At 43.3% G+C, this 16,678-nt stretch overlaps 1 protein-coding gene across 1 annotated transcript; it reads left to right on the top strand.

Moving 5' to 3' along the window:
• The first annotated feature begins 858 nt into the window (after positions 1–858).
• smg6 (SMG6 nonsense mediated mRNA decay factor) lies at positions 859–15,848 on the top strand. The gene is made up of 19 exons (XM_085798623.1): positions 859–962; positions 1,988–4,346; positions 4,514–4,706; positions 6,459–6,569; positions 6,794–6,900; positions 7,246–7,324; positions 7,504–7,614; positions 7,775–7,990; positions 9,603–9,664; positions 9,793–9,938; positions 10,263–10,376; positions 10,605–10,779; positions 11,295–11,514; positions 11,720–11,899; positions 12,054–12,221; positions 12,467–12,611; positions 12,724–12,983; positions 13,619–13,700; positions 13,822–15,848. The coding sequence occupies exons 1-19, from the start codon at positions 872–874 to the stop codon at positions 13,950–13,952; spliced, it is 4,950 nt and encodes a 1,649-aa protein (XP_085654749.1). The 5' UTR covers positions 859–871; the 3' UTR covers positions 13,953–15,848.
• Positions 15,849–16,678: the final 830 nt, after the last annotated feature.

Consider the following 16,678-nt stretch of genomic DNA (forward strand, 5'->3'; position numbering starts at 1 on the left):
GAGATGCTGCATTACATTAATACAAATGAGTTAGTAGGAAAACAAAAGTAAATGGAAAGTTCATTTTTGGGCCAATCCAAAGAGTTGAGCAATAGGATGTTTCAGATAAGATGAGGATAAAGCAATCTATCCTGACATCTAGTGGATATGGAATGGAACTGAGCATGGTGGAGTATGTATGCATGCAGTGTATCTGTCTGTTTCTTTATATAATGTGCAGACCTATGAGCCCCCTTCCCCCATTATGTAGGTCAAGGCCTACGTAAGAATTACATAAGTACACATTTTAGAATGACTGATTTTTTGCCACGTTGTGTAGGCTACTGTCCAGGTACATAACTAAGAATTTACATGTGTTACCCATGTTGACCGGCTGAAGGAGACCAGAGATTCTTGATGAGCATCTCTTACAGTAAGAGATGTTCAAAAAAAGGCAGTGCTTGTCACCTTATTCATTGAAGTGAAGTCACCTTACTGTGTAAAATTATCTGAAGTCTAATTGGAGTGGTTAAGTATGTTTCCATTAAAACAATTACGCTTGGTGCACTATTAGGAAACTTTATGTAGCCTAATCATTAAATAAAACATTTTCTTAAACACAATTGTAAAGGTTTATTTAAAATTACACTGCAAAAATAATGGTAGTATAATGGCGCAATTTGAAAAATGTACGTATATTAACAACCTGCAAAATTCTGTAATTTAAATATTTTGCTACTTCGGCAAAGGGTGAGAAAACTAATGAAGAAACGGAGCGAAATACATGATCGCAGTGTATTACCCGAGCGCCTTCGGTGGTACGTCATTGGGTGAACATGTGTGATCCCGCTGGGCCGCCGTACTTGTTGTGTTTGTTTTAGTCAGAGCAAAGATGGCGAACGAACTGGACAGAGTGCGAATCTCAGCTGCGGAACTCCGAGCTGAAGCGTCGAGTACATTTAACACAACCGACAGTCAAAGAGGTGAGGGGAGGTGAAGCGCACACCGGGGACGGAAGCATTTGCGGGAAAAGTCGACAAATGGAGTGGAAGAAGTGCGCCAAGTCGGCTGAAAGTAGCCCCCGGAGCTGCTAAGTTTGAACCCAGCTAATGTTGTTAGCAGGCTAACTTGGCTATCTGTCTATTCTTTGGTCCCGCGCGGTTTGTTTTAAACGTCTTTCAGCCGCACACACGCACGACTGTTGCCACGGTTGAACAATATTTTATAAAGCTTCGACACAGACTTTTGGGGTTTTCTCATAACTCTTAAAGTGAACTCGCACCCGGCTGAATCTAAACATTAAACTGTATCGTTAAATTGTGTGAAGATCGAAAAGCTCGACTGTTGTCGTCGTGAGGCGTCGGTTACCGTTGAAGAACTTCGCCTGACGTCAGCCGAACATGACGTATATGTTTTGTTTAGGTCCAAGGACGGAGGGTTTTATTTGAAAACTGAACATAAATAATAGTCAAAACATACGTGTGTGTGTGTGTGTGTGTGTTTCTTATGCGGTGAGAAATATCACAGACTCATTTGTAGCAAAAGTTGCACGGTTCTTTTGCCTACTTTGCTTTTATAATTTCAGTGACTCGGTTCCAAACAACTAAAACTGAGGTTAAGTTAACTCAAGAAAGGCTTTATTTTCTGTCTCTGTCAACATCCTGAGTTAAAAGATGGATGTGAAGTATTCCTCTGCAGAGGTGCTCTCATTTGGTCAAAAATTACACAAAGGCAGGCTTGCTCAACATACATCAACTTACTGTCAGAAACTATGTGTGAAGTTTACCGTAATTTACTGAGCCCCTTTAAAAAATCTACTGTATTTGTGATGGTTTTTGGTGGTAATGGGCTTAATGCTGTGTGCCAAAGACAAGACAATGCTGGAAAGTACTGAGTAACAGTGTTGTTTTTGGTCTTTGCATTAGATTTCTTGACAAGATGTGTGCTATGTTAATGATTGGCTTTGACTGTCAGTATCTAATTTTCTTTGTGTGTTTTCTTTCTTCAGAGGAACAACATGGATCCAAGCAACATAAGAAACGTGATGGAAAGCGCCCCGATCTGCAGCGCTACCAGCCGGTACCTGTACATGGACGGCGTCACCGTGACAGTGAGGAGGGAGAACCTGGTTTTGTACATGAACAGGAAACAGCATTGCAGGGTGAACAAGCGGCTGTCTCTGAAAATGTTACAGAAGTCACTGACAGTGGAACTGCTGCCGACAAAAGGGAAGAGGACGGGATGAGAGGTGACAGTAGTAACACCCAGAACTGTAGAAAGGGCAGCCACCCACAGGCTAAAATGGAAGAAAATCAAGAAAAAGGCTGTACTGAAAATCATAGAGACCAGGAACCTGTTGGAGCTTCCAAACCAACGAAGAAAGCTCGTAAACCCGACCGAGAGTTTTATCAACCTGGGAGCCGTAGAACCGTCCAGGGGAAGGATTGTGGGGTGGGAAGAGAGCAGGATAGACCTCCCCCAAGGAAGCATGAGCAGAAAACTGAGACGGAGTACCAGATGAGCGCAGGGGAAATAGAGGTGAACAAGAAACCGTCTACACCGAAACAGGGAGGGAAAGGTAAAGAAGTAAAAGGTATGCAAGAAAATGTTAAATTGACTAAATCCAGTGAGATGAACAGAAATCAAGGAAGCCAAGATGTTCAGAAACCCCCACTACCCTCTGATGCTTCAGTTGAGAAAATCACTAGCAAAGTGGAAAAACTCAGTGTTAAGGAAAAAGGTAAAGGAGGATGCCAAGGTCAAGATGCTGAAGAGTTGAGCAGCAGGAAAGGGCAAATGACTGATAAGGGAAGACGGGGTCAAGGGGGAGGAGCAAAAGAGGAGGAAGAAAAGCAAGAGAAGAAGAAAGAAAAGGGAGTTAGAAAGAAAAGAGGAGGGGAGAAGGAAAAAGAGAGGAATCAGGATGCCAGAAGAGGGGATGATGATGTAGGTGGTAGGATGAAGAGCGACCAGGGTAAAAGTGAGAAAGAGAGAGACAGGAGAGCAGCAGACACAGATAGGGATAACAAACCAGCTAAGACAGGAGAGACGCACCAAAACAAAGGAAGAGAGAACTGCAGAGAAAGCAGAAGAGGAGACAATAACAACAACAACCGGTCAAGAGAGATGGATAAAGTCGACAAGGCGGGGAGATACGCAGACGCTACCGTGGCTGATCGAAACAAATCCAGCGCAAACATGACATCATCAAAACGATATTCCAAATCGGATATCAGACGCTCACGGAATCGAACCTACAGCAGCAGCTCCACCAGCAGCGTGACCAGCCTGGACGGTCCAGCACTCGGCCTGGACGCGGAGAGCACCAAGTGGTCCCGCCTGCAGCCAAAGCACAATAACAAGGAGGAGATCGGCCACAGCGGGGACGGGCGGAGGAGCCATCTGCAAAGCTGGACGACCAACGGCGGGGAATCATCTACAGAATCGATGGAGGGGAGTGAGATGAGTGACGTAGTCGATAGACGGAGGAGAAGAAGAGGTGGGGAGGAAGAGCTCAATGCCGTGAGGAGGAGGGAAGAGAGGAACAGACTGAAGGGAAACAAAGGCGGGGGTCGAGGAATCCTGAGGGTTTCTCTCGAAAAACATTCAGCGATCTCATCACATGGTGGGGGCGCACCACACAAGCAAGTCGTGGCTCCCCGTGGCAGAGGTGGGGGCATCCTGGTGCTCCCGGCCCGCACCGACATCTCTAACTCCCCCGAAGTTGGGCAAAGACTTCTTTTTGGTGGAATTAGGGGAGGGGCAAGTCACGGCGGCAGAGGAGGCCGAGGAGGAGGAGTCAGACGACTCTGGGATCCCAATAACCCAGACCAGAAACCTGCACTCACTGGCACCCAGTCGCAGCACAGGTCTCTGCAGCAGCCCGTGTATCTGCAGACTGGGACCGGGTACGGACAGCTCCACTTCCTGGACACAGACGATGAAGTAGCAGGCAGCCCCCCAGTCCCACAGGGTGAACACCTTCGAACCCAGCAGGCCGCCGCCATGGCCTACTACAAGTTTCAAAACTCTGACAACCCCTACTGCTACCCCATGCCCGCCAACCCCGGCACCAGCACCAACCAGCGCTACCCATATCCTTATCATATGGGGCCTTACCAAATGGCTCCTCCTAACGGGGTCTACCCAGGCGCCGGTGGGGGGCAGTTCTGTGCCGGTTACAGGGGAGCAAGTTATTCTCAGCAAAGCGGAGGTGGTGGTTTGTCTTTGGAAGAGGCAGAGCAACAAGCCAGAGGGGAGCTGGGGAGGGTGTTGAGGGCTGCGGATACACAGGAGCTGCAGCTCAGTAACCTGCTCTCCAGGGACAGAGTGAGCGCTGACGGACTGGATCGCATGGCCCAGCTCAGGTGAGGATCTGAAAGGATGTGTGTTGTTAATGTCTGCCTTGATTGTGTTTTTTATGTTCTACTTTTTGTTTTATACAACTTGTTTAGCTGTTGGCTCCTCTTGGGAACAATAACCAGCAGACATACTGAAAAAGCAACCGTCCCGTTTTTGCCCTCTTGTTTTCCAGAGCTGATCTCTTGGGGCTGTACGAGCAGGTCGTTCTCACAGACATCGAGTTCTCCGACTCTCAGAACGTGGACCAGGCTCTGTGGAAGAATGTCTTCTACCAGGTCATAGAGCGCTTCAGGCAGTTGCTCAAAGACCCCGCCAATGACAACACCCCTCATGTTAGGAACCTGCTTCTCACTCTGCTTGATGAGGTAAGGAATGTGTAATAAATTCAAATGGGGTTAATTGTTTTTTTTGGCAGGGGACAGACTTTGGTGTTTGAGTAGATATACATCACAGAACATGAGTATTTAACAGTTGAGTGTTTTTTGTTTTACAGGGTCTGCACCGTCAATTTGAAGTATGCATGTATACTTCAGTAAAGTGCCAAGTCTCAGCTTCAACTTAGTATGTTTTCATTTACATAGAAAGGACTGTGTGGCAGATGTAGACCTTTAACACACAATGCCCAAAGTGAAGGAGTTTAAAAGTAATTTGACTGATTAAAATGAATGTTCACAAAATAATCATATTTAATATATGTTTTTAGAACATATAGTTTGAAGCCTGTTTGCTCCATGGTGATGCTTCTTCCACTTCAGTGTACAAAGATGTTCCACCTCCTGACTCTAAAAACTGTTTTGCTTGCCTTTGTCATTAGTTAGGGCCACGGGGCAATCGCACCGAGGCACTGGCCCCTACACCTATGTAATAGCTGTAGGGGCCAGGATGCAGGTCACAACATGTGTCAATCACGCACACAGACTCTCCTTAGAACCAGTTCTTGAAGCTGTTCTCAGATCAGATTGTGCCACATTTACACTCTTTAAACACGTTTCATACAGTTATCTATCTAGCTATACGCACGTGCACTCCTCTACCACACACAGGTAATCTTATGTGATTACAGATACACACATGCATGTACACACATTGCCATGTCAATCTCTGAGCCTCAGGCCAGAGCCACAGGTAATCTACTGCTGATCCCGACCCCCCATACATTTATAACAAGTCTCTGTAAAGCACAACCACACACCAACACACACGCGCGCACTCCCTTAGCACACACACACAGGTCACTTTATGTGATTACAGCTGCTCCATATCAGAGCTCAGTGAAAGATGATCATGTGTCTGTCTGATCAGCTCTGCCTTGACCTTAAGGTTGTGGGTTTGATTCCCATGTTGACAGAGATGGTATGCCCGGCAGTAGCCCCCTGTCCTATTAAAGTTTCCCAGTGGAAATTTTCTATTTAAGAAATGTTGTCTTACTGAATGGTGAAATTTTGTGCAACAGGTGTTTTTTATGCATGCAGCAAAATATGAATTAGAAGAATTCAGAATCAACATCCGCTTGAATGGTCTTTACTCTTCATATTGACAGACAACTCCACCTGACTGTGAGCTGTTGTGTGCATACATTGAAACGGCTTGCAGCTGTGCAAGACACATTTTGTAGCTAAGTGTCCAATTACTTTGGAGCAATTGCAATTTGGGCACTATGTGCCAAGAGGGCTATATTTCCCACATATTTTATTACGTATTGACATAAACCCACTCAAATTAAAGCTGAGACTTGGCACTTAAATGCAGTATCCATTATTTTAATTTACCTTGATTGTATTTAAGCAGGGAGCTGTCCAAATACTTACGGTCTGGACTGTACAGTTGTTTAGTATTTGGGTAAACACCTATATATACAGTATGTATCGTGTGCAGTGTACCGTAGGTAGGTAGTGCTGCAGACGAGATATTTGACCAGTGTGTGAATGTCAGTTTAATCCTTTTCCATTTGTTGACAAAAGCCAGATGTTTTTAGCCTGAAGTCCACTCATAAGTTTTCAACAAAGCTTAAAAACTTTATATTTTAATATCTTGTGGTGGAAACAGGCCACAATAAATTCTGTCATTTTTTTTCTTCACTTTAACCTGAACTCGTGTGTTGTGATCATGTTTCACAGGGAGCACTGTTCTTCGATGCGCTGCTTCAGAAGCTGCAGACAGTCTACCAGTTTAAGTTGGAGGATTACATGGACGGCATGGCTATTAGGGCACGGCCTTTACGCAAAACGGTACAGCAATACTCCTTCTACATTGTTTACATTCATGTGGGTGGGATTTATGTTTTTTGTAAAGCTGTATACGAGCAGCCTCACAATGTATGATTTTAAATATTTTGTGTTATTGACCAGTAACCAGGTTTCCTTGTTACCAGTAATATAGTTGCTCACAGCAGCTCATTTGCATTTTGCTCTTTATAATGTCCTACCTGGTAACTAATGTCTGTCTTTTTCAGGTAAAGTATGCACTTATTAGTGCTCAGCGCTGTATGATTTGTCAGGGAGATATTGCACGTTACCGGGAACAAGCTAGTGAGTCGGCTAACTACGGCAAAGCTCGCAGGTAGGCCATTGTTTGTACTGTCTCTTGGTATTGTGAAGTCTTTTAGGCACATTTAACAGTATGAGATGTGTATAAGCATAAAGATAACACATTACTTGGTCAAGAAGCTACATTGTTAAAATTGAGCCTTTCATTAAGTGCTGATTATTTTTGAAGATTCCTGTACAAGTATCAAGTGCTGACAGCTGTAAATGGCTTGTAACTTTCTTAGTCTTGAACTTCTTTCCCTTTCTTTGCTGCTAGACATAATAGAGAATGCTCCTTCCCATCTATACTGTATATTACTGATGAGATGAGAGCCTCGGTGGATTTCTCTCTTGACTTGACTTTTCCATTTCCTCTCAGCTGGTACTTGAAAGCCCAGCAGATTGCCCCGAAAAATGGACGCCCATACAATCAGCTGGCTCTGCTGGCAGTCTATACAGTAAGTGATGTGTAGTAAGTAGGGGAGGCAAATTGTAAGGGGGGTGTTCAGGTGGAAATGTTGTACAAACATGTTTAGACATGCTGAGGTGTCGTGATTGTATACGTCTTATATTATGTGTAATGACCTGTTGGCACTTTTGCCTCCTCTGACTCTCATCTGGCCTCTCTCACTTACAGAAGCGGAAGTTGGATGCTGTGTATTATTACATGCGCAGCTTGGCAGCTTCCAACCCCATCCTGACTGCAAAGGAAAGCCTGATGAGTCTGTTTGAAGAAGCCAAGCGCAAGGTTAGACATACAATTTGGTAATTTCGAAAAATGTTAACATAGTAATTTGCATAATAAATTACCTTACTAGCATGACTGGTTAAGCTTACTATAATCTGGTGATTATCCCGAGACTTAAGGCACCGCAAGTGTCTCTTGTTGACAGATTTTGTTCTCATAGGCGGAGCAACTGGAGAGAAGGAGAAGACAAGAGCATGAAGGAGGTTCAAAGGGTCCAGCAGTAAGAGGAAGAGGAAGAGGGGAAGAGGGAGCCCGTGTGGAGATTTGGGTCCGCCCCAGCGGACAAGCAGCAACACCATCCTCGCAGAGAGGAGGCAGCGAGTCCAGCAGAGACTCTGAGCAGGATGGAGAGCTGGGTAGTCTCAGCGCTAGTGACGTAAGATTGCTTTCCTCCTTTCTTCCTTCCTGTGTCTCTCTCACACACGCTATGAACATGAAAGATACGCTGCATGTGAGTGTGGTTTTTTAGTTAGGTATATAGTTAGAGTTAAAATTATTACACACAAAGCTGCTAGTGCATACAGATGTTTTTTTTATGATATGTAATTTTCCGTGTCCCTCAAATGTTCCTCTCATTCAATATGGTCTTTAAATTTATGATGTTATGATAACGTTTATATTATTTCATATTCCATGATACTCAACAGTCCATAATGACAAATTGCAAACATGTTTTTAGAATTTCTTTTGCAAAATGATGGAAAATCAAAACTTGAGATATCTCATGTATAAATGATGATGAAGAGCAACTGTTCTGTTTTCTTTAATATTACCAGAGATATATGCTGGACATAATTCAGAAAGGCACATTCCTCTGTATGTATAGAGTCCAACAAGTCTTACTGCATGTCAGGACAAAACTAAAGTTGAAAAAAAGTAAAGTAAAAATAAAGTGAAAACTAAAAAAGGCAATGACCAGATTGTTGGTATAAAACCACTTCTAAAGCTTCTAAAGACTGCAGGAAGGACAACAACCTACAGCTCTCCATCAAACAGGTCTGAGAGCATAAGAAATTAGATCCTGTGGTTTAATGACACAAAAATTCAACTTGATAAACTCTGCATGGTACAGGAAGTCTAGACATCATTTGAGTGGCTTGAGGGTACCTCTCTGACTGTCCTTGGGTAGCTCAGCTGAGCCAGCGGCTGATTTAAAAACACCCAGATGAAAAACCCAATAGAGAAGGGAAGAGACCTGAAGACGGCAGACGGCAAGTTAAAGAGTTAAACATTTCTAAAAACATGTTTTCATTTTCCCATTATATGTTATTACATCATAGACTAGTTGGCAACACAATAGAATAATCAAAATGAAAGTATTTGAACAGCCTGATCCTGGCCTAAGTGTGAGGGGTGGGGCCTCATTTACAACGCAGATCACGTGTCTCTGTTGGTCTGGTCTATGGTCTAAGCTTTAGTAGCTCTGATGTGATTCTTTATTGAACATTTTGCTGCGAATAATTTATTGTGGTCAGGATTGAGCTCTACTAGTGAAAGATCACAGTTTCCTCCACCATCATCTTCTTCACATCCCTCTATCAGTTCCAGTGCAGCATGCTTTTCCAATACTGTGTGCTTTTAAAATGTACCAGTTTTTTGACATGCTATATCGGAGTTTCAGTGATAAAAACTAAACCGTAAAAAGTCCTACTAAATTGTGGGAAGGAGGTTTCTGCTGATTTACACTCTTTACTTTTAAAGAAGCCTCTTGCCAATGTCTCTGTCTTGCTATTTGTCAGTTTCCTGTTGGGAGACACATCTGTCTGTGTGTCCTCTGTGCCAGCTTCAGTAGCCTTCCAGTCCATTTCCTCCTACCACTATTGTTCATAATACTGGGAGCAATTAAATGGTGATGTCAGCTCCAAACCATGGGCTTTGTCTCTGGATGAGGACAAGTGTTTTCTTGTCAAGTGCTACAGAGGTTGGTGCTAAATAAAACTCTTGGCCAAAGTAATGTTTTTCCTCTTTCCACCTCCTTTTGTCTCCAGCTAAACAAGAGGTTTATTCTGAGTTTCTTGCATGGACATGGAAAGCTCTTCACTAAAGTGGGGTAAGTTCTCACGTGTTCTAGCTTTTACACCCATGCACTGAATGATTTTTAAGCACTGACTATATAATTTTAAAAATGTTTCTCTGCGTGCCGTAATTATAATGAATACCTGTGTCTTTCTTATGCAGCATGGAGTCATTCCCTGGAGTGGTGAGCCGTGTTCTGCAGGAGTTCAGGACGCTCCTCCATCATGGCCCTTCCCTCCTGGGCAGCACGCACCTGCTGCAGATCATCACCATCAACATGTTCACCATACACAACGCCCACAGTAGAGGTGATGCTGCACACACACTCACACATCATTATCATCAAACAACAAACTAAAAAAATTATTCTAATTGCTATAATTGTTACTAGCGATTATTTTATTTCAATATGACTCAATTTAAGAAACACATTAATTTGTTGTCATGATTAAACTTGAAGAGCTTGTGGGTTTGATAAGAGCTATTCAACACGTTTAATCTCATCTTCTTACTTACATGTTCATTATTATGCAACAGGGCATGAAGTTCTTTTCCCAAATTGAAACAAGTCAGCGGTCAGATGGAGACAAAGGATCTTGAAGAAATACTAAATTCTTCTCTATGTTTGTCAGGTGAAGACGGAGAAGTGCGGTCGGTTTTACAGGAACAGAGCACTGCCCTGGGTCTTGGCATGTTTGCACTCCTGGTGCAGCGCTGCACAGAGCTGCTCAAGGATATACCTGCAGGTACACACAGTCAGCTCGAGAAGTGTAGCATGTCCACATCTTTATCTGTCTAATATTGTTTAGTGTTCAGCCCAAATCACACCGGTGGAGATTACTTGTAGAGCTAATAAGTAAACAGTTCAATTATTCTTGTTGTTACTTGGTTTACACATGATTTGGATTCCTTTGTGTTACTGTAGAGTGTTTGCAGTTATGTGTCATGTTTTAAAGGTGTCTTCTCTTACTCAGAACCAGTCCCCATGGCAGATGAAGAGGAGGAGGGCAAAGGGGAGGAGGCAGATGGTATGGTGAAGGTCTCTGCCTTCCCACTGGACCTGAGAGAACTACTGCCAAGCATCAAGGTCTGGTCTGACTGGATGTTGGGACACCCAGACCTGTGGAACCCACCACCATGCAGTATAGAGTGAGTATAGATAGAGTATAGAGACCTGTATCAACTTCTTTTAGACACTAATAAAATGGTCAACGGTCAACATCAGCAAACAAATGCTAAAAGAGTCACAGAGCATTGTCATTGTCATTATAATAGGTTAATTTGTGGCTCTCAACCAGCTCCTCAGTTGTAAAGTATTCCTTGATCTTACCAGCTAGATGCCAGCTCTGTCTGCTGAGCAGGGAGGGTGGAGGGTTTGGTTTTAGAGCTTTTTCAGCTGCCTGCTGTGGTCAGAAACAGAATGATGCAAGTGAACTAAAACCATGAAGCTGTGAAGCAAAAGCTAAAACATGAATTAAAAAGCTCTGGAAAAGCCAAGGGAGTCTGCAGTTGAAAGTTCTTTAGCTTCAACACTGAGTTGCATTACACATTGTTTTATGTTGTAAACAAGTTTATCAGTTGGCTCTGCTCATGGCCTCGACTGGTACTTCATACCTGAAATACCAATACCTCAACACCACTTGTGTCTTTCTCTTTCCTTTAAGTGGCAGCCCTGACGTCTGGCAGTGCCTGGCTGACCTGTGCAATGTGCTGGCACGCGTGGACCACGGGGAGCTGCCGCTTTACAAAGTTGATAGCGAAGAAGTTGAGGGAGATGATGAGTTGACTGTGCTGCAGTTGAAGGAAGACAGGCTGCTGGCTGGTTTTGTGCCACTGCTGGCTGCGCCACAGGAGCCGTGTTACACAGACAGACACACTGACATGGTGAGTAGCAGGCAAAGGTGTCTGTCATTATGTTGAAACACTACTGATACTCTTCTGCCATCATGTACTTGCATTTTATCTTTTACTGTGTGCTGTGAGTTGTCCTTGAAAGGCGCCAGTAAATAAAAGGTGTTATTATTACCTTTTACCTTCCCCTCTAATTCATCATCCTCTCTGCTCTTATATCCCTATCATACTTTCCCAGGCAATAGCAGCAGACTGTAAGCGAGTGACTGTGCTCAAGTACTTTCTAGAGGCTCTGTGTGGACAGGAGGAGCCTCTGTTGGCCTTCAAGGGAGGCAAATACATCTCTGTGGCTGCTTCTCCTCTATCTAACCACTCTGTGGATACAAGGAGAAGACAAGATTCTGCAACAGAGAAAGAGGTGGCTATTTTCCTCCTGCTTCTAATTATGTAAATGTAGAAATTGTAGAAAAAATATGCCGCAGTTCAGGTTAAAGTTCAAGGCTGTTGTAAGCAGTGGACGCCAAAATTGCTGAAAACGTGTCAGCCACTAAGTGTCTGTGTCTGTTTTGCAGGCTGATGATGTCATAGTGGAGGCAGAGTCATCTCTATCTGCATCAGAAGGAGAGGAGGACGCAGAGGAGGCGGGAGACAGCGAGAATGACATCAGACAGCTGAAAGCACGGCGCCACGCCCTCGCCAACAAACTGGCACAGCAACAGAAGCGCAGGGACAAAATACAGGTGAACCATCAGTTATTGAAATTAGAAAATCCTCATGGAACTTGGATTTTAAAGGTTTAGAAAATACTGAAAAGGATCAAAAGTCAATGCAGAACAGTGGTTAGGATTTCAGGTGATGCAACAATAATTGTTACTGATCAAGCCTGGGTTGTGATGTTGTACAGCAAGTATCAATTGAATAAGAATAGTTGTACAATGTTGTGGTGCAGCTGAATTTCACATCTTGTTTCATGTGTCTGTTCCAGGCGGTGCTGCAGACCAGCGGGCAGCTGGAGCTGGAAGTGAGGCCTCTGTTTTTGGTTCCAGATACCAATGGATTCATCGATCACCTGGAGGGGCTGAAGAAACTCCTTCAGTGTGGAACATACATAATAGTTGTGCCACTCATCGGTATGAGGGTTAAACTTTGTCATCGTAACATGTTGGTAGTGATAACAGTGTTCACTGTAGAGACAGGAAATGTTTGTTTATGCTTACTCATGGCGCGTGTTCTCTCCCTCAGTGATCACAGAGTTGGATGGCTTGGCTAAAGGCCAGGACAGCTTTGGTGGACTGGGGTCAGGAGGGCGCAACACTGGCGGCCGTGGCAATTATAATGTCAGCGCAGCCCATGTGCGGTCTGTGCAGGAAAAGGCCCGGCAGGCTGTGGGTTTCCTAGAGAAAGGGTTTGACGCCAGGGAACCTTGCCTCAGAGCCCTGACAAGCAGGGGAAATCAGCTTGAATCTATCGCCTTTCGCAGTGAAGACACCTCTGGACAACAGGTAAGAATGCACTTAAAGGGATAGTTCAACATTTTGGCAAATTGGCCCATTGCCATAATCCCTAGAGCTTTAAGAATAGGTTCGTTATCTTAAATTGTCGGTGCAAGCTATTTTTAGAATGGCAGAGCTGTGAGCTGCTCAGAGCTACACTACGGAGGCTAATAGGATTTCTTGGTTTCCCTCATCAAACTCATCAAATACACAATCCAACAACTCCAAAACGCTCTTGTGGACAAGGTGTGACCTGCACATTCACCACGCTATGAGATAATAACGGAACGTTACACGACGGAGTTGTTTTAGAGGAAAATGCAGAGACTTCTTGCCGAAAAACTGCCCCCGACGGGAACGCACATCAGTGGTTTTGCATGAATTTACCTCGAAAACAACTCTGTCTCCTAACATTCCGTTATTATCTCAGCGTGGTGAATGTGCAGGTCACAACTTGTCCACCAAAGCGTTGTGGAGTTGTTGGATTTTGTATTTGATGAGGGAAACCAAGAAATCCCATTAGCCTCCGTAGCATAGCTATGCTCCGCCGTTCTAAAAATAGCTTGCACCGACAATTAAAGATAACGAACCTACTCCTAAGTTTTATCACCTTTCTGATCATTTGGTGTTCAATTATTTTTCAGGGTACCAATGATGATGTTATACTCTCCTGCTGTCTCAACTACTGCAAAGACAAAGCAAAAGATTTCATGCCTGATCAGAGAAGTATGTATGATTGACGCTCAGTCAGTGTTTCTATTTCCCAACTCCCGTTTAAAAATTTTGCGTGAGTAAAACATAAATAAATTCCTCTAAGTTGACCTCTTAACGTTCTTTGTTCACACAGACGGGACGGTGAGGCTCCAGAGAGAGGTGGTCCTCCTCACAGATGACCGTAACCTGCGCGTCAAAGCTTTGACTCGCAACGTCCCGGTCCGAGACATCCCCGCGTTCCTCAGCTGGGCCAAGGTGGGCTGAACCAAGCAAAAGCTGGAATCAGAGGAACCCAACTGCTGAAGCCTGCTTGCCACTCAGCCAGGAGAGAAGACACACTTAAGCAGAGGAAGAAGATGAGGAGATAAACAGGGGGAATGAAATGGAAAAAGAAAGCAAAGAACCACTACTTTTGAAATGCAAACAAACGTAGTGAGAGCAGGGTGGTTTTCTGTGAGCTTTTCCCTCATGTGATGAAGCGCGTGTGTGTATGAATGTGTTAAGATCAGCGAGCTTCCCCGGAAAGAGACGAGGAGACTTGACAAGTCTCAGGAAGGCTGGACTGGAAGGGAGGAAGGAGGTAAAACCGGGAGTGATGTGATTTGTAGGATGTCAGGTCCAGCCTCCAGCCTCTGCGCCTAGTTAGTGAGTGTGCTCTCTGCAAGCAGTATCAAAATTTGAGGTGATGATGGAATGAGCCAGAGAGAGGGAGAGTGTTTAAGGTCATTTAATTGATTAAATACATCAATACTGAAGGCCATAACCGGCACCTCCACACTCCTCTGAGGGCCCAGTCTCATAGACTTCCGTGGCCTCTCAGCAGAGCTGAGAGAAAGGAAGGTGAGGAGCAGCACAGCTGGAGGATCTGGGTCAGTCCAGTAAGAAGCGGCTGATTGTAGTGAGGGCTGATCAAGAGCCCCCGCGCTACACAAGCTTCACCAAGTAACCGTGAGCAGGTGTGGTATTCCCTGCCAACCTAGGGAAGTGCTTTACATCTGTTTGCCAACTTGGATCGGTCCTCCAGCTTAAAGCTAACATTGAGTTTGGGTAGTGTAAGAAAATGTTTTAAAAAGTCAACAAAAAACAAAAATGATTGATTTATAATTATTATTATTCCTTTGAACCCATATGTAAAAAAGTTTTGTTTCCTTAATTTTTTTCCATTTTAGACACCCATAATAAGCATCTGCAAAGTTTTCCAGTGTGAACCATTATTTATGAAGTGCAGTTTTTTAAAATTCTGATCTGGGTGCAAAATGAATTTATAAATAATTAATTTGTGTTTTTGAGCAGTATAATGTGAGATTGGATATATCAAGAGAGGTCAGGAGATAGTTGGCTTATGCTGAATTTTCAGTTTGAAAAACTATGCTACATGGATTTTTTTTTTCCCCCTTTGAGCAAAATTGGACCCATTTATCATTTAAAATGGTATAAAACAGAACTTTACAATTACTGTTTGGCCCAGGTGACTGTGACTTTGCAGATACTTTATTATTGAGTACCACTGGTGTCTTATCAGTCTTTTTTCATAACATGTTTTTAATGATTATCCATTATCATTATCCGTTTTCCTCTTCACAGTGTCACTCCTCTTTTTTTTCCAAGGTCACTTATCCACTTCTGTTTGGTTGAAATAAAATACATGTCACAGAAGACCATACATTACAGCCAGCTAGAGCCCCATGAAGTTCAAACCACACCTCACCAGCTCATTGTCAACAAACATGAACACAAAGGTAGCGTTTGCAGTTTTGCTTGCTCTTCATTGCTTTGGGAGATGCCGAGTTAATTCACTGTATATTTCTACAGGCTGTTGAGTCAGTGTCTTGATGTTCAAATCGGATATAATCTGCACCTCTGCCTTCTGTTATGTCACTTCATACACAATTCATTCACTTCTATGCAGTGTGCTCATATGGATTTTAAATAGTGCTGTATTGTATGTAACAGTTGCCGTCCTTCTTTCTGTGTCCTGTATCTTTTCAGCCAGGCTTGTATAACTTCCGTCAGCAGTTGATGTTTCTGTATTTGTGTGAGCTATTAGACAGGTTTATCCTTCTATTCAACACCTCTGTTGTAAGGCCTGCTGTGTAGCTTCTGTCAAGTGGCAGTGCATCAGTGTTTTTTATGTCAGCAAGTGCAGTAAAACAGTTGACATAACACAAACAACTTTTTCATCCTCACATCATTAAAAATGTTTTGAAGGCATTTGTTTTTAGCTCATTAATGTGAAAATTAACTGCTGACATCTTGACTTGTAATAACCGTAATGGTGCAGGTGTTGCTGAAATCATCCTCTTGTGTTCAAGTGTCCCAGTTAGATACGACTCACAGTGAACCAGCATGTGCAGTGCCATGACCCTGAAACCAAAGCAGCTAAATGGTATTTTGCCATCATTTTATTATTTATGTTTTTCCCTCTGTTTGTACTTAACTACAAACAAGTGGAATTCTGAGGTCTGGACAATAACAAATGACAGCACTGAATTTCAATGATTTGCATACACACATTAGTTATACCCATGCAAATTATGGCAATAAAATGAGATGGGGTCCATTCATATACAGATAAAATGTATGTATGGTAATAAACAAAACATGCATACTACAACCACATTATCTGCGTAAAATATGGAAATCACTTGTTATACCAATACCTTTACATGAGAGCCCTCTTGTGGTGGTTGAGGATAATGCAAGTGAAAGTGAATTCACCAAGGAGACAAGACCACATTTTTGGTGTAGCATTTAAATATAGGGAATATATTAAAAAATCACAGAGACAAACAAGAGGATATGTAAGGCTCAACCATACTGAAATGATTAAATATGGTAGTCATTTATGAAGAACAGAACAGAATGGTTAATGACCACAATCTGTATCTAGACACGCCTCAGAAGACTGAACTGCTCTGGTTCAGTCCTGATTTTCTATTCTTAGAGCTGACATATGGTAAAATTTCAAATTCCCAATGACGATGATGGAG

The sequence above is a fragment of the Trachurus japonicus genome, chromosome 14, assembly GCF_045865225.1.
Source record: "Trachurus japonicus isolate A0001 chromosome 14, Traja_1.0".
Taxonomy (NCBI): domain Eukaryota; kingdom Metazoa; phylum Chordata; class Actinopteri; order Carangiformes; family Carangidae; genus Trachurus; species Trachurus japonicus.

Coding starts and splice junctions, on each gene's coding strand:
- smg6 (XM_085798623.1), top strand. CDS start 872: ATGGCGAACGAACTGGACAGAGTGCGAATCTCAGCTGCGGAACTCCGA. Junction 4,347..4,513: donor GATCGCATGGCCCAGCTCAG/GTGAGGATCTGA, acceptor CTTGTTTTCCAG/AGCTGATCTCTTGGGGCTGT. Junction 6,570..6,793: donor CACGGCCTTTACGCAAAACG/GTACAGCAATAC, acceptor TGTCTTTTTCAG/GTAAAGTATGCACTTATTAG.